This window comes from Drosophila miranda, chromosome XR, assembly GCF_003369915.1.
Source record: "Drosophila miranda strain MSH22 chromosome XR, D.miranda_PacBio2.1, whole genome shotgun sequence".
In the NCBI taxonomy this organism is placed as follows: Eukaryota; Metazoa; Arthropoda; class Insecta; order Diptera; family Drosophilidae; genus Drosophila; species Drosophila miranda.
This window is the reverse complement of record NC_046674.1, coordinates 23,790,950-23,814,159: the sequence shown is the minus strand read 5'-3', so window position 1 is coordinate 23,814,159 and position 23,210 is coordinate 23,790,950. Positions and strand designations below refer to the sequence as shown.

General features: G+C 48.5%; 4 protein-coding genes across 6 annotated transcripts in view; 2 read left to right on the top strand and 2 right to left on the bottom strand.

Annotated features, from left to right (window-relative positions):
• LOC108152453 (pleckstrin homology domain-containing family G member 3) overlaps positions 1-19,188 on the top strand; it is a 52,541-nt gene extending 33,353 nt beyond the window's left edge. For 2 of the 3 annotated variants that reach the window (XM_033386377.1, XM_017281815.2), the window contains exons 8-17: positions 3,630-4,005; positions 4,313-4,954; positions 15,289-15,414; positions 15,473-16,062; positions 16,121-16,282; positions 16,368-17,100; positions 17,167-17,380; positions 17,443-17,559; positions 17,618-18,046; positions 18,350-19,188. In XM_033386377.1, the coding sequence (XP_033242268.1) occupies positions 3,630-4,005; positions 4,313-4,954; positions 15,289-15,414; positions 15,473-16,062; positions 16,121-16,282; positions 16,368-17,100; positions 17,167-17,380; positions 17,443-17,559; positions 17,618-18,046; positions 18,350-18,555 (3,595 nt within the window). In that variant the 3' untranslated portion in view covers positions 18,556-19,188. Of the gene's footprint in view, positions 1-3,629; positions 4,006-4,312; positions 4,955-12,727; positions 12,899-15,288; positions 15,415-15,472; positions 16,063-16,120; positions 16,283-16,367; positions 17,101-17,166; positions 17,381-17,442; positions 17,560-17,617; positions 18,047-18,349 lie in introns of those variants that run through there. The other variant, XM_017281816.2, reaches the window with a different exon arrangement.
• A 193-nt stretch (positions 19,189-19,381) lies between these two features.
• On the bottom strand, positions 19,382-20,080 carry LOC108152456 (ubiquitin-related modifier 1 homolog). Its single transcript, XM_017281820.2, has 5 exons — positions 19,985-20,080; positions 19,858-19,925; positions 19,714-19,795; positions 19,601-19,649; positions 19,382-19,546 (listed from the first exon to the last, which is right to left on the bottom strand). Exons 1-5 carry the CDS (start codon positions 20,014-20,016, stop codon positions 19,478-19,480), a joined length of 300 nt encoding a protein of 99 aa, XP_017137309.1. The 5' UTR covers positions 20,017-20,080; the 3' UTR covers positions 19,382-19,477.
• A 242-nt stretch (positions 20,081-20,322) lies between these two features.
• Positions 20,323-21,752, top strand: LOC108153193. Its single transcript, XM_017283011.2, has 2 exons — positions 20,323-21,325; positions 21,388-21,752. Exons 1-2 carry the CDS (start codon positions 20,438-20,440, stop codon positions 21,598-21,600), a joined length of 1,101 nt encoding a protein of 366 aa, XP_017138500.1. The 5' UTR covers positions 20,323-20,437; the 3' UTR covers positions 21,601-21,752.
• LOC108153195 (transmembrane protein 70 homolog, mitochondrial) lies at positions 21,740-22,666 on the bottom strand. Its single transcript, XM_017283012.2, has 2 exons — positions 22,038-22,666; positions 21,740-21,971 (listed from the first exon to the last, which is right to left on the bottom strand). Exons 1-2 carry the CDS (start codon positions 22,542-22,544, stop codon positions 21,762-21,764), a joined length of 717 nt encoding a protein of 238 aa, XP_017138501.1. The 5' UTR covers positions 22,545-22,666; the 3' UTR covers positions 21,740-21,761.
• Between the last annotated feature and the right edge of the window lie 544 nt (positions 22,667-23,210).

The following is a 23,210-nucleotide window of genomic DNA, read 5'->3' as shown; positions in this document are numbered from 1 at the left end:
GTGAAACAAGATTTTAGATAGAGTTTTGAATAGACTTCATACCTCCGCTCGAGATTCACCAGCGAATGCCCAAGAATTGCAAAAACCAAATACATGTCTTGTGCGTGGGAAGGCAGATTGATTATCGAATCGATTGATCGATTAAGAAATTCTAGGCACATATCTGGAAGAAAACTCAAAACTCTCTCACAGATCTCTTTCGATGGAAACCCCCCAAATGCATCAGACTCCCATCAAAGGGGGTCAAAACCCCCTGGGAAAAATCAATCGAAAAGCAGTAAAACAGTTCTCAGGAACAGAGTTTTTCCTCCTGCTGTCTAGTGTAAATTAGAATTCCACTCAGGCGGCTACAGTTGCTGTTGCCGGGGGGGGGGGGGCTGGTGGGCTCGGGGGGCCGACTCCATGGCACGTCGTCTGTGTGCGGCTTCCCTTTGTGGTGTGAGAGAGAGAGAGAGAGAGTGGGGGAGGAGCAGAGAAAGAGTGAGAAAGACGGCATACTGCAGGGCAAATGAATGATTTTTTTCAGACAGATTCGTGACACTTTAAGATTTATGATGTGAACTTTTATATTTTTTGTTGTTGCTGCTGCTTTTTGTGCTGAATGCTCGAAAGGTTCCAGGCGGCCACACGATTCCTGGAAATATCAGAAAATCTGTGAAATCTAAATCGACATAAGAGAACACTCATCGCGATTCCCGTTCCAGTTTTCAGTTTTCAGTTCCAGCTCCAGCTGCATGTTAATGTTAATTGCTTCAATGCCAATTGGTGGTTAAAACGCGGCCAAATCGTGTAGAAAACTCTTTGACAAACATACAGAGATTGGTAGTCTGGAAGTGGAGTTTGCGCTGAAAACTGGCACACCAGCAGCAGCAGCAGCCGCCTCATCATCATCATCAGCATTCAACATTCAGTATCAGCCAGTCTCTCAGTCTGACGCATGACGAGTTGGAGCTTGAGAGCTGGACAGGACATGCCGAGGCAGAGGCAGAGGAAGAGCCACTTGAGAGTCTTGGGGCTGCTGCAGCCATTGACATTATTTGCGTTTGTTTGCCGACATGTGTAAGGTATTCATTAGCTGCCTGTCCAAATCCAAATGTCAGACAGATGTACAGACAGTTGGACGGATGGAATTGCTCACGCAAATATTTAATATTTGTAAAGTTTTCACCAAGTGAGCCAAAGTGAGGCCAGGCCTGGGCCTCGCAGTGTCAACAGAGACAGAGAGACAAAGAGAGAGGGGGAGAGAGGCACCAGAGAGATGGGCAATAGATGGTTATCCAAAAACTTACATCATTTGTCTGCCTAAGCATATGATGGGCCTGGGCAAAAAGCGGGTCTGACCCCAACACCACAAACTCTTACTCGGGGTCTGGCTTTAGCTCCGACTCCATCTTCAAGAGACTGAGGGGCTGGGGGGCCATGTGTGTGACAGCTTGCAATTAAATTTGTTTTTATGGACAGAGTTCGTGGTGTGTGTGTGGGGCTCTGCATTTCTTGGAATCTTCGGCTATGACTACGTCTATGAGTACGTCTACGGCTATAAGGTATAAATATGCATGCCCGCGCATAATACGAATATAAAAGAAAAGCTCGGGTTACACACGCTCGACCTGGGCCCAGGACTGCGTGTGTGTGTGTGTGTGTGCTGCTCCTCATATTTTAGTGCGTCGTCTTGGCTGCCCTACTCAGCCGAAGAGAGTAGTGTGCCAAATAGGAAACCCCAAATGGATCGGAAAAACAAATCAGCAAAAGGTCTCAAATTATAATTACCTGCATATGTATGCATGTACCTGTATGTGAGGGAGAAGGTGAGGCCGGGGGGCAGGGGCTAAACAGTTTTTGGGGCGCACAAAAATCTTGGAAAAGGTTTTTCCGGGAAAATGTATGGATTTGTAAGCATATCCCAAGAAGAGACTAATAAATGAGGATTATTCGTGGATTATTTTAGACATTTGATATCCTTAGGATCATTAAAAATATTACACAAATCTGTGAGAAGCATAAATACCTATCAATATGGCTCGTTGTCTGGGATTGTGGTCTTTGTTTGAGCTACTAATGAAATATTTCCTATTCCCATTCTGTGCTATCGTAGCCTGGGGCTCTTCAAAGTTAGAAAGTGTATTCCCTGTTCGTTTTGGAGTAATTACCGCAGTGCTGATGGCAGCATGAATATACATACATAGTAGGCTGCTTTGAAATTGAAATGCCAACCGCTCTTTATAGCCAATCCGTGCAGTGTGCGGCGGCATCATTAAGCCGGCGGTGGCTTGGAGCACGCCACATCTCTGCTGGATCTCTGGGATCTCCCTCCGAGCATTGCGTGCAATTTGCAACAGCAACAGCAACGGGGGTGGACTGTGAGTGCAACAGCCACCGTGGCAGCAACAGCGAGTGGCAAATATGTGAGAACCTGGCCCCGGCATGCGTTTACAGTTACAGTCCGTTCTGGCAGCGGATCATCAGGAATGTCTGTCTGTGGCTCTGCCTGCGGCTCGAAGACAAACTTTGGCTAAAGTGTTAAGACACTGCTCCGCTTCGAGCTACGGGCTTCGGGCTACGGGCTACGGGCTCCCCTCCTCCACCGAACAGCTGCCATTAGCAGCAATTTTCAATTTTTATTTACGCTGATTAAAAGTGGCTACCAACTTGTCATAGTTACGTGGTTTTCCTTCGCTGATTTACTGAAAGGTAAAGTGCTTTGCGGACTTTGAGTGCGCCTCAGATTCCGAAGCACAGTTGCAGTGGCAGTGGCAGACCAGACACTCAGCCAAGTGCAGAGGCCGCTTATTGCCAATTAAGTTGAACTTGTTTTGGGCGTTGCCAAGTTTGTGTGTTCTGCTGCCGCTTGCTCTTTAAAGCCCGGCCTAGAGCACCGCCACATGCCACCCCATTGCCTTAATCACAGTTCGAGAGCTGCTTGTGCCGCGTTCACATGTGAACTAGTTCTCAAGGTCTCCCCCCCCCCTAATGGAAATGCAGCTCTGGAAATATACCGTAACAGAGAAATTACAGAGCAAGCCAATAATAATACGAGGGGGAAATATAATTTAGCGCTTACCATTAGCAAATTTAGCTGTAAAATTGTGAGACCAGAAACCAGAAATTTCTCGAGCCAATTATAGTAAACTAAATAGAGCATGCAAGGGAAGGATGTGCTTTCGGAAATGAGTTTATTATAAATAAATATAAAATGTTAACAAATAAAGTAATATCTTGTGGCCGCACTGACAACGGTGGATTAGGGCACTAAACAGAACCAGAATGGGCTTCAAAGAATCTTACCAGATTCCAGGAATTCCAAAGAATATGATTTTATGACAATCAAAGTGTTCGAAAGCCTCTAATACCAAAGAAACACTTTTAATAGGGATTTTATCTTTACAAAATAAAGCAAAATCTAATTGGGTTCCCCTTCTATTAATCCGGCAATGATCGCAGTCCGATTTCGGTTCCGATATCAAATCGATGCGCGTGAACTAGTTCCGCGCGTGGAGCAGCGAGTGGGCAGCTCCGATCGACAACGAAACCACATTTTCGTTGTTATTTATGCGACTTGACCGTGTACCGTGTACCGTGCACTTCTCGCCACAACTCATTCATTGCCCGTTTTCTTGGCACATTTGCAGCACACCGCCTCCTGCCCACCAAACACCAGGAACAACCGCAACAATCAATGGCCATAAAAGTACGGAGCAGCAGTCGCAGCGACAACAACAACAACAACAACAACCCGCCCAGCAAACATTTACCATTTTAATTGCCATCGAGAAATCGCAACATTTATGCGTAATCGAATTAATTTGCCAAAGTCTCAGGCTCTTAAGCAAGCAGATTGGCAATTGTGAAATTTTGGTCGTTTCCAGCGATACGAATTTGCTGCAATTGTGCAACGAGCAGCACCAACAGAAGCAACAACAGCAGAACTCCACCCCCTCAAACAGAAACAGCAACAACAACACAAACACCAGCAGCAACAACATAAACAACAACAATGATCACCCGGTAAGTTTAGAGTTTGACCTTTCAGATTGCACAAAATATACAAAAATCATTGGAGTTCGAACTGGAGTTCGGGTTCACGCCCCAAAAAGAGTCGCAAGTCCGAAGCCCAGTCCGAGCCAATTAACCCGATCTACATGACCAGGCCAAGCCAAGCCAAGTCCAGGCCCGGCCAGGCCCGGCCACCGCCAGACAAAATAAACAGAACTCCCCGGCCAAATCCACTAATGACAACGATTCCGCTGTGTGTGTTTTTTTTTTTGTTTTGTTTCAATCTTTTTTTGTTTTGCTCTGACTCTGACCCCAACAGGAGCCGGCATCGCCATCGCATTTGGTTAAATTCATTAGCGTCGACCAAGTCACGACAAGTGTTGCGCCATCACAGCTACCCAGTGGCCTGCTCCCGTCGCTCCCTGCCTTGTCCGGCCAGCAACAGCAGCAGCAGCAGCAGCAGCAGCAGCAGCAGCCCCATCACGACGCGGGCAAGTGGCGCGAGTTCTTCGCCCAGCTGGAGGCGTTCCAGAGGCAGTGCTCGGCCGCCGGCGGGCATCTGGTGAGCGCCCTCAGCGATATACGCGCCGCCGATCTGCAGGGCCTGCCGACGCGCCGCCAGCTGTACGGCCAGCACCGGGCCCTGAGTCGTGCCCTGATGGACTCGCAGCTGCACAGCCTCCGCAAGCTGGGGGCCTCGCAGCTCTCCCGCCTCCAGGAGCTGGCCAGAGGCATCACCTCTGGCCCGGCGAGTGCCGCCACCGCACCGCTGCGAGGGGTGCCGGTGGGGTCACCGATGACGGTGCTCAATGCGGATGCCGCCTGCAAGCTGCGCAAGGTGACGCTCCTCTTCAACGAGGTGGATCGCGCCGCCCAGCGACTGGAGCAGTTGACCGAGCAGAGACGCGAGCGCCTGCGGCAGCTGACGAGGCAGCGGGCCATGGAGGACGAGATGAATGAGGTAAGTACGAGCGAATATAAGACATCAATAATCTTGCAATGTCTGCCAGATGGGAGTCTCCCACTCCTCCCGGACGGAGTGTGGAGATATTTTATGAATTCCCACATTGCCACATTCCCAATGTAAAAGAGAATCCACTGTGGATCGTAAAGTGTTCCCTAAGTTCGTCGAACGATTTACAATATCTATAAAGACGGTTTCTCCCCAGCAATAGCCAGTAGCCAGTAGCCAGCAGCCAGCAGCCAGGAGCAACTTTGTACGCGGTTTAATGAGCTCTGGGGATACGGATTCAGATTGAGATTCGGACAGGAAATGTGCGGCGGCATGCGCAGCGAAATGCCAAATGTATCTGCCAGATACGCAGCGCAGTCTCTCCCTCTGTCTCTCTGACATTGTTAATTGAATATGCATTGCATTTAATGCTGGCTTTATTAATTTATTACGCGCATCCGCTCAGTGTCCACTCCTCGAGGCCGAAGCCGAAGCCAAAGCCAAAGCCAAAGCCACTTTCGCATTAGTTTTAGGATCGGGCTGAAAGATTGAGATTGAGAGATGGGGCTGCCGCCAGTCAGCGGCCAAATGGAGCCGTTAGATAAGCCCCTGCCTGCCAGCCAGCAGATGGGGGGATTGGAGCTTTGGTGGAGCATCTGCCAGAGCAACATCTCTTGTGGCTTGTCGCTGCCATTTCCTGGCACTTTAATTGATTTGTTAATGAGTGTCTCTCTGCCTTTGGATACCGTCGTGCCCTGAAGCATAATTGCGCACGCACGCACCCACAACGGCGGCTCCCAGCCTCCACTCGGAGAGCACTGGAGGTATCCATGGATCCCAGGCGCTTAATCAGCGACCAGTGACAGTTGCAGCAACGCCCTCCATGAGAGATAAATAGAGAGACTTCGACGTCGACGTCGACGTCCTGGCTAATGCAATTTCGCTGATTAATCACAATAATTTGTTGCGGGATTAGCTGTTGCCGGGTTGCCTCCGATGCGTTTACATATTCGTCATACTTTCGCGATACTATTAAGTGTGTTTTTTCTTCTTATTTTTTTTTTTGTTTCCATTATTACTATGATTGTTGATGCCACACAGCCGATGCGGCGGCGGCTGCTGCTGCCGCAGTTGCAGTTGCAGTTTGCTGGTTAACAAAAGTATGTCAAATTGCAGCTACACGACACGCAGCTACCATATATGGTCCCATAGCTCCCCCAAAGATGTGGCAGATACCACATACTACTAGCTCTTTGGAATCCTCAATTTCATTTAATAATTTGCGGAAATTGGCATTTAAAAATTGGCATCGCCTTGTTAGCGTTTTCTCATACATATCTTGGCTCTTGGCTCTCGAATGTTGGCTCTTGGCTCTTGGCTGTTGGCTGTTGGCTTCTGCTGCTGCTGGCCATTTGGCCTTTTTCACACGCTCCCCCGCGCACCGCCAATCCGCTCGGCGATCCAATCCGATCCGCTTGAGAAATGTGCGGCCATTTATCTGAGTTGATTTTTGTTGCAAAAATTGAATTTTAATTGCCGACGAAAAGTTAATGAGAAAAGTGAAAGCAAGGTTAAAGAAATTAAATTTTTGATATTTTTCCTCTCTTTGGCGTTCAATCGATTTGCCGGCAGTTAGCCTGCTGCCTGCTGCCTGCCCATTGAATTCAAATAATTTTTGTATTCGCATTCGCATGACTCGTTGGCTCATTTCATTCATTTCCATTTCCATTTCAAAAAGTAGTTCACCGATAAGCCCCGACCAGTCTCAGTCGCCAATCGCCAATCGCCTGTCCATCCATCTGTCTGTCACTCCCGTCTGATAGACAGACAGACTGTCGCTCGCTCCAAGTGTATGTCTGTCTGTCTGTCTGTCTGTCTGTCTGTCCAGCGTTGTCATATCGCGATCGGCGCAAAAATCATACTAAGAGATACTTACGAGTATTTAACACCAACACGCTTTCAATTAAAAAAGGCGTTGACAGCTACCAATTTTGTGCAGATCGTTTTGTGTTGGCTTTTGTCTTTTCCCAGCCTCCCCTCCCCAAGCGATACTCTAACTGTTTGAGCATCCGCTTGGGGTATACCTAAAGCAAGTGGAGTTCGTCTACTGGACTCTTTTAATATTATATATATTTCTGCTAAGAATAATGTTTGAGAAGCATTGAAAATGATGATTTATAGCAGAGGTTTTTGAATTTGAAGAAAACGATTATCTGCAATTCTTGGGCATTCTCTTCTGAAGTATTCGCTTGTGTGTCCGAGCATTAGTGTAATAGATACTATACTTTTTTTTGGCATAGCTAAATATCTGGCTATTATCCCCCGCCAATCTACAATCTACGCATGTTTCTCCTTCTGTTGTGCAAGACTTGCTAATGAATTTCATGAGAAAGTTGACATTATTAAGATGTGATCTTAAGTGTTCAAAAGATGATCTGAAATTCTTGGCAGTTTCTCTTTCGCCAATGAAATCCAACGAAAGTGTATTTGAGGCTGGCCTCGAATGTGCCTTTCTTTGTTTCTTTTTAATTAAATCTATAATCTCTCGGCCAAAGATACAAAAAAAATAACTGGATCACGAAAACCAAGTCTTGCAACCCCATCCTCTCGGGCAGGCCCCCCCCCGCTCCTCGCCATCCGTCGGCGGACTAACTAATGTCGCTGTCGTCCATTAGGCGTGCGCATTCAAACAAGGTGCGAAAAAAGATGCCGCCGCCGTGGTGGTGGTGGTGGTGGTTGTTGCCACTGTGGTGGCAGTGGTGCCACTGGTGTCGCCATTTTGTTGCCCACAACCACAACCACTAGCACATCCACATCCACGATGATGATAATGATGATGATGACGACGACGACTACGACGACGACATTATGATGCGATATGCGATATTATATCTAAATTGTTGATCGGGCTGCATTAGAGCTGAGAGCGCATGCTGTTGGCAGGAGAAAGAGGGAGATGAAGGTGGGATTGCTCCACAAATATGGCCATGAGTGGTTGGTGGTAGCCCTGGGTGTTTTGCCGGTGAAAGAGAGCCGAGAGCCGAGAGCCGGGCTGCAGCCACAGCTACCCCTCCTTCAAAGACCCATAGACAGATGGATAAACATTTGCCGTGTCTGTCGTCTGTCGTCTGTCGGTGAAATTGGATTTGTTTAGCGCGCTTTCTTTGAGACATTTGTGTGTGCTCTGTCTATGTGTGTGTTTGCTCAAATTAATTTGCGCAATGTCGTCGGCGGGCTTTGTGCAATGAAAACTATGTTTAATTGTTTCGCGCCTTGAATTGCAATCGCGCTAAAAGGAGCGATCTGGCTTCTGCAAGTCCATCTGCAGGGGCATGGGGCATGGGGCATGGGGCATGGGGCAGGGGGCAGCATCCACAGCGCATCGGTGTCGCGGAAGGCCTTTCGGCCGCCTGTTTGGCTTGGCTTATTTATGGCCCCTGACATTTGAACCCCGTCTACCAGTCTTAGGCCGTGGAATGCGGTGGCAGCCCCGGCATAACTACAGTTTTTCCCAACTGCAGCTGCGCCATTCAAGAACAGGCTGCCGCTGCCGCTGCCGCTGCCGCATAGAATTCGGTCAGGCGAGAGCCATGAAAAATGAAGGCTTATTTAGTGTCGACATACCCCGAACCCTGGACCCTGGACCCTGGACCCCGAACAGCCCGTGTAGCCCGAACAGCGAACCCCATCCTCAGTGGCATTAATAATAACTGCATGTATTAGCCCTCGGAGGCATAATAAGTTTTTGTTGCACACTAGAGATGGGGAATGGCAGCAGCAGCAGCCCCAGCAGCCCCAGCAGCCCAGGAGGAACACTCAAAACGGTGCAACAATTACGGACGGAACCAGCTCTCTTTTGGGCAATGATCCTGACACTCGGTTTGGGGCTGTTAAACTGCCGATTAGCCTCTTAAATCTCACATCAATGAGTGTGGTTAAACTAACGAACTAACGAGATATATGGATGCATGGATGCATGAGGCCGACTCTGGCTGGCGAATGCCTTGACCATAAATCGCAGATACATGGCAACACTGTCCATAAAACAGAGTTGCACTGCACAGTGTTTGTGCTCTGCTCTGTCACGTTCTAATTCATTAATGCTGGATTTATCGGTCTGTTAAATACTTAACCGTCACATTACTGTCGATTAGCGAATTGACGCTTAGATAAATGCCGGTCCGGTCCGGTCCGGTCCAGTCCAGTCCGGTCCGAACTCCATGCAGCGAGAATCTATAATTTCTGCTAATGAGGAAACTTTTTGCAAGCTTGAAAAGCAAGAAATTAAAGGTAATTTAAAGGATTATTATGGATATAAAATGGGAAAACAATAATATTCTGTGCCCCTCTAAAGAAGGATTTAAAGTTTTTCCAAGAGCATGGCTCTCTCTCTCTCTCTCTCCTTCGTGCCGGGCCTCGTGCGTGATTCCGTGTGCGATTCCCTCGTGGCGGCTGTCATCTCTGCGGACTATGAAATGTACAACATGCTTGGCCGCAAGTGCCGCCAATCTTTAACCGGTTGCAACCCGATTGTTGCATGCAAATGTTCCACGCAAGCAAACAATGCAGCCCCAGCCCCAGCTCCTGCTCCAGCTCCTGCTCCGGCTCCTGCTCCTTCCCTCGAATGGAGTCGACTCGAGTGGTGCTGCCTGTGGAGCTGGCTGTGTCATCAAAACGGACGTTAATCATACGCTTAGCATGGCAGCCATCGCCGATGGCAATCGTCGCTTACTTAGAATGTCCATGCAGCTACGAGTATGAGTATTTATTGAATTAACACAGAGGCCAGGGTCCTGCTCTTGGACTTGAACTAAGTATCTGGCTGGGGCAGCGGGGGACTGGCACTGGTCCTCCTCTGGTATTACTGGATGGCAGACCAGACAAAAGTATAATTGTTGTCGCGTTGTCATGTCAAAATGTAACTGTCACATTGAGTTTGACATGTTTTTTAACACTAATTTTACACGCATTTTTAGAAATCGTCAACTTCATCAACAGCTGTCATCATTTTTTGAGCGTCGTCACGTCCGCTCCATGGCAGTGGAGTGTGTTGGGGCAGGGGCTGGGGCTGGGGCTGGTGCACTGTGGCTGTTGCTGGACAGCGTTGCCCGTCGCCTGATCGACGATAAGCTGCATTCACTGCCACCCCAGGCCATGCCCCTGCCACACAGCTCTAGACCCCATGCCTGATGATGCACTTGCTGTGGCGGCAAAGCGGCTTTTCTGCAGCACTAGCACTAGTAGCAGCGGCAGCAACGAGTACGAGCGAGACTCCAAGTCTCGGTTGCATGCAATATTGTCACCACATTAACGTCTTGGCCTTTTGTGGCCACAATTTATGACTCTGTGCGTGCCGCAGTGGAGAGAGACCTCTCTCCCAGTTGGTGCTGGTGCTGGTGCTGGTGCTGGGGAGGATTGGGGCTCGGTTCGGTTTGGTTTGGTTTGGTTTGGTTTCGTTTGGTTTGGAAAGTGAAAAATAAGTAAAATTGTAATCGCCTTTTGCCGTAAAATAGTTGAACGAAATTGCTTTATTATTCGGGAATGGAGGGGCAGGCAGCCATGCGTGCCACTGCCTTCACAGTGGGGTGTGCGACCCACAAGGGATTATAGTCGGCTTGGACTTGGGACAGCTATAAAAATTGAAATAAATCATATTTACGAGGGAAACAGGGATGAGAAAAACATCATTCAATTGGAAGTTCTTTCTCCCTCCTCTCGGAGGAGTGCCAGTCCACAGCTCCCAGTCCCCAGTCCATTAATGTGCGGCATTCATGTTTAATGTCTCACTTGGCGCACAGACATCCGACAAACACACACACACAGCATTCCTCAATTGCTGCGATTCCTCTCTGATCTCTGAGCCAGTTATCGCTGCTATAATTTCCAGCATGCTGCCATAAATCCAAATGCAAAACCACACGACGCCCAGTCGTTAAAGTACACGGCCAAAGAGAAGTACTTAAAAGCCAGAGATAAGCTGCCTCCGATATGCATGAAGGAACCAGCCAGAGCCCGATCCAGAGCCAAAAGAACGACAGTCGGAACATAGAGAACAAATTAGCCAACAAGAAATGAGACAGCCAAATGGCAAGAGAGCATATCATTTAAGATGTACTTCCAAATAAATTACCCAATACAAGAAATAGAAACAGAAACAGAAACAGAATCCCTGGAATACCAAGCCAAGAGGCACACCAAATGAATATTGCCCAAGGCTAATCGAATGGAAGATACTCTATTCAATTGATTGGTGGAACCAAGAGCATCTAGACGATAATGACGATCAGACATGTTCTGCCTTGGGGGCTTAAACGGAAAACATATGATAAAGATTCTTTTAAATGGTATCTCTACGAGAACGGAAATCGTTGTCGAAGCGAAGAGGGGCTGAAGGGACAATAATGAAACGATAAAAGTATTTAGAAACGGTCGATATACGCACATACATATATTTACGAATACAAAACACATGTGTTTACTGCTTAAAGAAGAGGCACTCTCCTATGATCTCTTGAAAGAGGATGGCCAAGTGACTCCTTCGAAAAAAGGGTATGTGCAAATACCAATACTCGGACCTCTTGTTGTTGTTGTTTTTGTCTATGATATCAGCCACAAGAACAGCTTCGCTTCAGCTACAGCTACAGCGACACCGACAACTACAACTACAACCACAACTTCAACATCGGCGACAACTTTGTTAAGTGTCAAAATAAATTCGATATTGTGGCTTAAAAAATGTTTATGGCCATGAGATAAATGCGCGACATTTGTGTAAATTACACGACAGCAACCACCAGCAGCCGCCGAAGCCGCCGAAGCCGCCGAAGCAGGAGTTGCAATGCAGACGCCGCTCTGGCCACCACTGGAAGCCACGCATGCTCCCAAGGCGTTGCCTGCGACTGCGACTGCGACTGTGGCTGTGGCTGTGGCCGTTGTAGGTGTTGCATGTGTTTTATGGCTCATGCGATCAACTTGTAAAACTGTCACGTTAAATTTGCGTTTTATGCCAAGCCTAAGAAGTGGCCGATCGATCGTCCAGAGAACACTGGAAACAGATTCTAAGATCAGCAGAATGAGCTCCCAGGAAACGCTCCCAAGGAAGAAACGCCTCCTACAATGTGGCAGAGAGTGTGAGGGGGAGGGACAGGGAGAGCAGAGAGCAGAGTGCAGTCAACCCGGCAGCAGCAATCGGTTATCAGTGGTGCAGCAGAGCAGAGCACCACATCCGCCGTTGAAATAATAGTGCAAGCAGAGCTTATCGCGGGGCAGAGCGCGAACAAGAAGCTGCTGGAGTTATTGCCTGGAGATTGCCTGCCGCAGCGGTTCAGCGATAGACAGATAGATGGATGACATTTGCCTATTTACTTAGCACAAAGCAAATTCAAGACTCTGACGATATGGGCGACATCTCGTCATCAGCGTCTCCGACTCTTCGACTCTCCAACTTCGTTTATACACACACACATACAGCCGACAGTTGGTGACCGTCTCGTGCCGTGCCGATCCGATCCGTTCCGTTCCGTTCCGAACCGATCCATGCATTCGCTTTTGTTTACGTTTGCTAATTGTTTGGATTTTATTGAATTTCATTGAGTGCCGCCGATGGGGACGGGAAAATTCAATTTGAAAATGCCTCATTTTATGTACACATCCAAACAGACTTATTGTATCTGTGTGTGGTGTGTGGTGTGTGGTGTTTGGTGTTTGGTGTGTGTGGTATGGATGATTGATGGAGGGGGAGCAATCGCCAAGCATCAGCTTTTCCACTTCCAGTCACTATTCTGAACTGTCTCTGGCATGTTGCCGCAGATCTGGTCGCGCTTATCGGGCTCCATCCGCAACAATCGCCCCATGATTGCCTCTCCAACTTCAACTGTAGCTCCAAAAGCGTCGGCGCCGGCAAGTGAATGTGCACCAAGCGCCAGTAAATTGGCCAACGAAATTGCCAGCTATGTGAGTCATCCGGCGTTCAATCAATCGATCAAATCAATCGAGAAATCAAACGATTGCTTTAGCTATCTATCGGAGGACGCTACTATTAATAGTTCACAGTTCATTGATCAGCCCCAACGCCCCCACGCCTCCACCCTCTGCCGGCTGGGGCTTATCATTCGGTCGGTCGGTCGGTCAGCGGTGAAAATCCATTGGGGCAGAGTTTTACTAAATCAATTAATTAATTTATGGCCTGCCTTGGCTGTGTGTGCGGCAATCGTTGAGAAACAATCTTTCAAATGGCAGCAGCAGCCTCAGCCTCAGCCTCAAAGCCAAAAAGGCCAAACCCGAGCATTTTTTTCAATGTAAACACTTTGTGCAAGCCGGTCCAGTGCGGTCCTACCCGGCTCCACTGTGTCTCTGCATACAGGGTGATGCAGATCCAATGGAAATCCCCCCCCCCAATGGACCCAAGCGTGTCCAAGTCGTGTCGTATTCCAGTCACAGCTGTGTTTCAATTGTCTTTTTGCCAGCTTTATCCAATGAAATCATCGATTGGGAGTGTGGTTCTATGTTTTGCTTTCTTTTATGCAATTTTTAAACAGTTGACTCAGTACTAAAATATATAAATCAATGGCCACTCCTAATACACACTCGTGTTACTATTAGATAAATCAAATGGCTTATAGTTTGTTAGATAGAATGATGTGTGCCTTTCAGAAATTGCCCATGACATCATCGATTAGGCTTGTTTTCTTTAGTACTCGTACAATAGGTGGTATTCCATCCATTGTTCCATTCAATTCGAAACCATTCGATTCCAGAAAAATAAATTTATTTCAAGGATATATTCTCCATATCCCCATAATTATTCCTTTAGCAAAACTACAGATTCTTACAGAGTAACACAAGGCGTTATTGCACTTAGACCAAACATATATTCTGGGATTATATGGAGCTATTTTTGATGGATCCTATCTAGCCTATCCTAGCAGGGCATACAAGAGTCTATCTCTCGAGGCCATACATATCTCTGGTGACAGTGCCCTGATCTATCAGATGTCCCGTTTCTGTCGCAGGTCAATATCGATAATGTGTTGATTGGAAAAGTATCTCAAAATGCTTTAGAAAAGCAGATGGATAAACGCACCATATATCTGGGGGATCGGATCGAACTCGTACAAGGCAATTATCAGTGCTCCATGGACAAATGCTTTCAGAGTGGCAATTAGATTAATTAGAGAACAAAATCAATTAAGACATCAACTCGAGTGCTTTTATTGGGAAATCGATTGATTGCATCACCCTGTATGTGGCATAGACGAGGAGTACTCCTATATGTGTGTTTGTGCTTCTAAAACCCGTGCCTGCCATATCTGATGAGCATGAAGAGTCCGCGTCTTCGCTTCTGTCTCCGTCTCCATCTCCATCTCAGTCTCAGTCTCCGTCAGTGGATGATTGTGCGGCAACTGTGAAACTGGAGCAGCTGTTCGGCCGGCCCCTGCTCCAGTTACCGCTCTGCTCCCACTCCCACTTGGTAGCAGGCACTACTCGCACTCGTACTCGTACTGGTACTGGTACTCGTACTCGTACTCGTACTCGTATTTTCATTCATTGGTTAGGACGCGCACACCAAAAGAGGTTTGGGGTACCATTATCTGGAAACCAAAGATCGACAGAAACAGAAACAGAGTCAACCCAAAAACGGAAAGTGAATGCGCCGCCAGTGCACACGCGTGTCGACCCAGAGCTGGGACTGGGACTGGGACTGAGACTGGAACTGTCTCTGGCTGGAGGCTGGTTAGTTAGTAACCCACCCAGCAGCAGCCCAGCAGCTTGGTAGTTCCGTGGCATCATCATCATCATCATCATCATCATCATCATCGGCATCGTCGATTGTATCAATTCAATTGGACGCAGCAGGTGATTAAAAATTGGTTAAAGCTACAAAATTATCAATGTGAGATCGTCGATTGCCATTGCCCCGTGGCTGTTGTTGTCTCCGTCTCCGTCTCCGTCTGCGCCTCCGTCTCTACCCGTGGATGGGCCTTTGTTGGTGGGGGCTTGGGGCTGGCGGTCTGTCGTTTTCAATACCTTTGGGAGGCCGGCCTTAAAATACCCATAGTTGAGTCGTTTTATTTGATTTGTGTTCGATTGGATTTTAATTTGTAAAGTGGAGGCTAATTAGAGCGTCTCGTCGATCATTTCGATGAGTTTCACTTTTCATCTCTCTGGAATTGGGGGATTGGGTATCAGGGATTGGGTATCGAGATGGGGAGGGGAGAGGGGAGAGGAGGGGAACCTTGGCCTAGCGTGGGCGTTGGCGTTGGCGTTGACTTTGGCATGGACGACATGTTGAAGTTGAAGGCTTTACCCACTGATCCAAATCTCGTTTAATCGTCCATTTTAAGGTCACCTCCTGGCTGAACAGCGACGGAGCGGAGAATCTGCAAAAGTTTTCACAGCTCCAGTGGGAGAACGAGACCCAACTGAAGGCCCAGGAGCAGGAGTTCGAGAAGTACTACTTCATAGCGATGGTGAGTGGCAGGAGAATGGTGGTAGAAAATGCCGAGAGACTGACGCCTCATTCCACAGAAACATCTGGCCAAGGGACGCGACCTGCATGCGGCGGCCATCAAGGTGTCGGTTCTCAGCGAGAGCGCCGCCAGCCTGAAGACAGCCTTGGATCAGTTCGCCCAGAAGTTGGAGCTCACGCACGAGCGGTTCGAGGCAGCCGCCCGACTGCTGCACCTGCTCACCCAGCACCAGCGCGAGGTGGCCGCCCACGAGGAGCTGCAGCGCCTGGCCGAGCAGTTGGGCGCCACGCCCCTGCTGGAGAAGCACTGGCCGGCCATGAGGAAGAGCAACACTCTGCCTGCGGCCAGCAGCACGCCGGCGCCGTCGGGTGGCAAGCGCGGAAGCTATCGCTGCAGTTCGGGAAGCGGCAGCTCCTTTGAGGGCATGCCGGGCGGCAACTGCAGCTGTTGGCGCGAGAGCCGCCACCTGGAGGACATGGACGAGCCGGACGAGGAGGAGCAGGACAACGATTGCGATAATGACGCCGATGGCGATGGCGAGGAGCAGCAGTCGAAGATTGCCGACTCCGGAGTGGGCGTCTGCGACAATTGCGAGCGCAATCCGAAGCTGGCACGTATCTGCTCCTGCCAGAGTCTCAACGAGAAGAGGTGAGTGCTAGAGGGTCTATACCCCGTACGCTTGCTCATCCCTGGACTCTTTTTTCAGTCACGACGAGCTGCTCGAGGATGAGTGCTTTGAGCGACCTCCGAAGCGCTACATGGACATGCACTCGCCCATGGAGGCGAACGCCCATCTGCAGTGCCATGGCTCCAGTCTGGAACTGCCCAAGCTGGAGGAGCTCAGCTGCCTGGACCCCAAAATACAAAAGTAAGAAAGAAACTCTTTATCCATTTTAGAGCTGTCACTGATCTCTCGCATATCTCTTCCTCCTCCTCATCCTCCTCCTCCGCAGAACGCTTCTATTGATCATGCGCGAAATGATTGGTACCGAACGCGACTACGTGCGCTCCCTGTACTACGTGATCGAGAACTACATTGACGAGCTGCTGCGCGAGGACATACCGCAGCCGCTGCGTGGCCAGCGGAACGTGATCTTCGGCAACATCGAGAAGATCTTCGAGTTCCACAACTCGCATTTCCTGGGCGAACTGGAGCGGTACGAGCGTAATCCGCTAAAGGTGGGCGCCGCCTTCCTTGAGATGGAGTCCAAGTTCTACCTGTACGCACTGTACAACAAGAACAAGCCCAAGAGCGACACGCTGCTGAGCGAGTACGGTAGCTCCTTCTTCAAGCCCAAGCAGCTCCAACTGCAGGACAAGCTGGACTTGGCCTCGTACCTGCTGAAGCCGGTGCAGCGCATGGGCAAGTACGCGCTGCTTCTGCAGCAGCTGGTGAAGGCCTGCCGGAGTGTGGAGGGCGCGGCTCTGCAGGAGATCGCCGCCGACGTCGAGGAGCTGCAGCGTGCCGAGGAGATGGTCAAGTTCCAGCTGCGCCACGGCAACGATCTGCTGGCCATGGACTCGCTGCGGGACTGTGACGTGAACGTCAAGGAGCAGGGCCGCCTGCTGCGCCAGAATGAGTTTCTCGTCTGGCAGGGACGCGGTGGCAAGAAGACGCTGCGCCAGGTGTTCCTCTTCGAGGAGCTGGTGCTTTTCAGCAAGGCGCGCCGCTTCCCAGACCACAAGGTGAGTAGATACGGCCTAGTCTCCAGGAAGCAACCTCTTCATTCAATGGATATGTTTTGCTTCCAGAATCTGGACATCTACATCTACAAGAACAGCATCAAGACTTCGGATATTGGCCTGACGGCGCACACGGGCGATTCGGCGACCAAGTTCGAGATATGGTTCCGGAAGCGAAAGCCGGACGACACCTATATGCTGCAATGCATGTCGGAGGACATCAAGAACGCCTGGACCGAGGAGATCTCCAAGCTGCTCTGGAAGCAGGCGAAACGAAACAGAGGTGGGCATCAGCCACGAACCACACGTCCAGTCCTGGCATATCTAACATTTTCTTTCTCACAGAAATTCGTCTGGCGGAGATGTCTTCGATGGGCATTGGCAGCAAGCCCTGCCTGGACATACGTCCGAGCAACAACCAGATCAGCGATCGGTCCATACCCCTGACACAGCTAAACAAAAGTGAGTAGCAGGAGCATGCCTCAATGCGGGATCGATTGGTAATCCGTTTTCTACGCAGCACCGAAGTTGCGTCACTCGGAGCCCGGCAAGGGCAGCATGCGGCGTCCTAACTCGCTGATATCGGAGAGCTCCCTGTCCAGCGGCACTAGCACCACCAGTGGCTCCTCCATCAGCGGCGGATCCTCGTCGGGCCATGGGGCGCACGAGAGCGGCCGGCACAGCCTGCACTTTGGCAAACTGCCAGGCAGCCACAACAGCAGCAGCAGCCACAGTAATGCCACACTGGAACTGATCAATGAGACGCAGGCCCTAAAGCTGAGCAAGGGCTGTGGCAGTGGCAGCGGCAGCGGCAGTGGCATTGGCAGTCACAAGAGCCAAGAGCCTGCCTCCGAAGGCAGAAACAGCTCGTCGGGCAACGAACAGCACGGACACGGAAGCAAACGTCATCCCAAGCGATCGACGACAATCGTCAGCCAGCTGTCCATGGGTATTGAGCTTGAATTGTGCTATTTCTTCTAAGCGCATCCTGTTGCTTTTAGTTGTTGTTGTTTTTGTTGGCCCCTGTATATAACTAGAAGTCCTTCAGTATTACTAGAAACAAAACTGTATATAATCCCCACACACCACACCACACCACACCAAACCTAACACGTAATCTGTGTATTCCGCATCCCGACCACCACTCTCCGTGCTGCATGTTGTTTGTGTCTCCCCTCCCGCCCACACGTCTCGACCCTTTCGACTGAATGATCCAACATGTTCTCACACTTTCCCCGTATCCCCCATCCAGAGAGCGGCATTGTCTCAGACATGTGCGGCACACCGGACCAGGAGCACGCGGCCGAGCAGTTGGCCGGCACAGGCAACAGGGGCAGCTGGTCCACATCCACCGCATCGGCAACGGCATCCACTGCGAGCGCCTCGACGGTGATCCTGCGGCGCTACAAGTCGTATGCGCATGCGGCCGAATCCGCTGCCCCGGAGAGCAGTAAATAGGTTCTCGGCCAGGCCAGGCCCTAGGCATACAGAAGAACGATTTATAGCTTTAGCAGAAGAACGGAACGGTTTCATCGGATCCAGTTATAATATACGATACGATACGATACGATACGAGTTACCATAATCATTATAATTTTTACTTCATTTTTTTTTATGTTATTTATTATTTATTACATTATACATTTTAGTTGTGTTAATTTGTCATAATTAATCCCTATTCCGCATTTGATTTGCCTCTGGGTGCATTCATTATTCTCGTTTCGGAAACTAATTGAAATTATTGAATTCAATGTGTCAATGTCGAAATACATATTTCATAGCTCTAGGTATCCGCCCCACACAATCGAAAAGTTGCACACATTCACAAAACAGACACAGAACAGAAACAGATCAGGGGAGCGGAGCGGAGGCGGAGGCGGAGCCATGGGCGTGGAGTACCGACTGCCCCCATCCCCCCTACATATCGAGATCGACGAACTTCATTACGTACAGTTAGTATGTAATGTAAAACTAAGTGCCTACCATTAGAATATATTAAACAAAAAAATATTCATAGATCTATCTTATAAATAACTATATGCAATAAGCAAAAACTTAAATTCAATAAACGTTGCTTGAAATGTAAAACAATTGCCACAAATTTCCTTCCCAAGAAAATGCTTTCCTCCGCGCGCTGCCTTATAATTCCCAAGTGCTTTTTTTCGGGCTTTCGCATATAAATATGCGAGCGGCGAGTTTAAACGAACTTGAGATGAAGAAGACTTTACTACCCCGAACCATCGTGTGGGCCTTTGCCAATTTTGGTAAAGGGACGTAATTCTGATTTAGGTTTGATTCTTTTTTCTATTTATAAAGCTTGCATTTAAAAAAATAAACTTTTGGCTTATATAAGAAACAACTGAAATGAGACCGAAGTCTGCTAGCCGCCGTGCAGCGTCGATATAAAGAGCACATTGTCGTTTGCTTGCAGCTCGTAGTCCAGTTCGCCCTGAAAATGCAATTTCTTAATACCGGGTCACACCAAGTAATGGCTATAGCTCACCAGTAGCTCCCAGTCAGTGTCGTTTATCAGAACCAAAATGCCGGGTCGCCTAAACAGAGTACAAGACAATCCATTAGACGGAGATATTCGTTGGCATAGCCCTCGCCACTTACACCGTGTCACCTTGCAGGAAGAGTTCGGGTCGCTCCGTTAATATGTTGGCATGCATCCACTTCAGCAGATTGGCAATGGTCCCTGGAACAAAGAACCGCACTTTAGGACACACTTGCTCCGCATCCAAGATGCAGCATACTGACATTTTTGATGGCCGTCCAGGGAGAGCTGCCGGCGCTTGATGTTGCCAAATAGTAGCTCCGCTCCGGCGCTAAGGGAATGTGGGTTGTTGGCATGAAGTGTCAAAGACCACCAGAAGATAAATATTACCTGAATTCTAATATTATTTTAAGATCGTCCATATGTTAACAATTGAATCAGTGTGACCGCGGCTTAATCGTTAAGATATACCGTGTCATTTAAAAAATATACCGTAAATATACTGACGAATTCAAGTTACATTTTATTTTATTTATATTGACTTGAATTTTTGAATTTATTGAATAAATATTTATACATTGGTGCATTGGTCAAAGGGTGAGTTCATAACGCAACTTAAAAAATACTGCAAAACAGTGTTGCAAAGCTCAGCCACTAACCATACAGTATACTGTATACAGTACGGTCACACTGATTCAATTGTTAACATATGGACGATCTTAAAATAATACTGTTTTGCAGTATTTTTTAAGCGCAGAGTGATAGCTTTTCAGCGGCTTCAATAAACATTTTTGTAATTGCGTTCTTCCCACGAAAAGGGCGGCATTAATTTTTTGTTTCGCAATGGGCTCAAACGATTTAACTTTTGGCGAGGGCATCGAATTTGTTCTTAAGAACATTTCAATTCAGTCTTCGCAGCGTCAAAGCTTCAATAAAGACGCCGAAACAATCCAGAATGTATTTCTTCGTGCCATTTCAGGCCGCGATCTCGCTTTTAGACGCGCTTTCAGAGGCCTTTCGTTGACTGGCAGCTGTCTGGACGGATCAAAAATTTATTTGCCAGATGAATTTGACTTGTTAACCAAAATGGATCTGAACTGCACCTTGCAGCCAGTCCCCAAGGCAGGCCACCCAGGCTATGTACGTCTACGCGTCAGTGGCAGAAACGCACCCACCCACCTGGTCGATCGGCGTTCGGGCTTCGACTACATTAGTCGCGATAAGCTGCAGGCCTGGTTCCGCCAGAACATATGCGCGGTAATGCAAGAGTTGCAGCACATTCGCTGCCAGAATGGCCGCGTGTATGCCCTGAAGTACATTGCCCTCGGCTACGGCGTGGCTCACACCATAATGGCAACCTGTCGCGGCGATCGCAAGCGCAAAATCTACTTTGACTTTGTGCCAGCGTTTGAATTCCAAGCCAGCGAATGGCCCCAGGAATTGCCCAACCATCAACATGAGAATCGCACCTGGTTCGCTGTTCCTCGTAGCATCCGTGGCAGGAATGCTCGGAAGGATTCACTGACCTTCATCGTCTGCGCTCCGTACTGGGAGCGCATGAAGTTGGAAAAAAAGAAAAACCTGAAGAACACTATGCGCCTGATGAAGGCCATTCGCAGTGCCCATCATATGAATTCTCTGGTCAGCTACATGATCAAGAGCATTTTTCTGAACTGCGCCGAATGGAAGTATATCACATGGAACCAATCTCCCGGACGAATACTTATCCGTGTAAGTGTTTAGAACAAGCATATTATTGGTGGTGACTTTGCTAGATCTCTTTCCTCACACAGATGACCGTACGTATGATTTGGAGCCTTTTTAAAAACCGGTTACCATTTTACTTGGTGCCGGGATTGAATATCTTCGAAACGGTATCCAAAAGCCAGAAGTCCAACTATCTGAGAATTTTTAACCGCATTATTTGCACGCTCATCAAGTGCCGCGATCGCAATTGCATGACCCCAGACGATATGGCATTCTTGTTCGGTATTCGTTACAACTGAGATGTCCTGATGTTCTACTCATTAACATATTTTTTATACCAAATTTTTTTTAAATACTTTTTTTGAGAATTTCGCAGTATATACCTGCCACGCACTGAAGCATTTGTTGTTTCGTTTTATCTCAAATCTGTAATAAAACTATGAAAGAATAATCGATTTTATTACTGTTTTTGGCTCTTCGTCTGCTTCTCGGAGCCGGGACTCTGATCCAGCTTAAAGTCGATGGGCTTGTCGTAGCCCATGATCCGCACATAGTGCTCGGGATCCTCGAACAGTGCCGGGTCAATGAATAGAGGCCGCTTGTTGACCAGAAACGAGGTGAACATGCCAGGCACTTCAGGTACAGTCACGTCGCTGGGCCGGAATTTCGTCTGCAATGGGAGAAATTACGACTTTGAGCACTTAGAGACCCCACCCCTACAATGGGATCAACTCACCTTGATTTTTTGCAGCAGGAGCGAAATCGTTGTGGCGGTATACTCCTCGGTAGCGGGGTTGTAATGCAGCTCGGTAACATATTTCTTCGTGATAAAATGCAGCAGCAGCGGCGTCACGAACGTGAAGAAGCCGCCAATGGTGCAGAGGAACACAGCCATGCCGGTGCCGCCAATCTTCATGCCCTGCTCCAGCAGAATGGGCTGTGCGGCAATGCCGGCTAGGCTTGTGCTCAGCGAGAAGAACTTGACCAATTTCATGCGGGGAGCCAGCGTGCCGTAGTAGACTCGCTGCAGTTCGGTCTCAGCGCCCTTTCCGGCAGCCTGATCCGCCAGCCGTCTGCACTGTAGATTCTGTTGCTTATATTGTTTCTCTTGCTGGAGCGGCACTGCTGTCCACGCGGATCCACCGAACCTGCAGCTCGGCGCAAGGGGAATGTGGCGTGCAGCATTTCCAAAGGCCACAACAAAATTTTTGCCACGGGGCAGCGCTGCACGAAGCGAGAACATTTTGTGCAACTTTATGTGTCCCTATAGGGTTTTTAATTAAACGTAACACTACGTTTTGCCCACTATAAAATAAATAAAACACGTTAAATAACACAGAAACAGCTGTGGCTGCAATTAGAGTGCCCGTGCTGTCGGAATACCGCAAACGCGTCGTTCCTCGAACGCGCGAACCTACTCAATAACGAGTTTTTGAATTGAAAGACCAAATCAGTGTTGGAAAACAAAAAATATATATATGTATGAAAGTAGGCAAAAATTTCAAATTCTGGCTTTGCTGGAGGGCTGGGAGGGCGCGCGCGAGTGGCTAGAACGCCTTGGGTGGAAGTGACACCGCCGATACCCTGTTCCCCGCACTGCCGCACGACCTAAGAAACAACTGTCGGACAGAGACTACTCCATCCATGCAAATGGGTGATAACCAGCTGACATTCTGGGCATGCCCAATACTATGGGAGCGACGGCTCCCGGCCACGGCGGGACTAATCCCATCCCACCTATCACCAGCAGTCCTAGTGACTCTAGTGACCTAGTGATTCTAGTGACTGTTTGTTAGACGAATTTACATGGTAATCTGTTCACCAAATATTACAAATAATTTTTAAAAATTAAACAAAAAAGTTATAAAATAATCTTTTGAAGGTTGTATTCTTATAGTAATTATTTAAT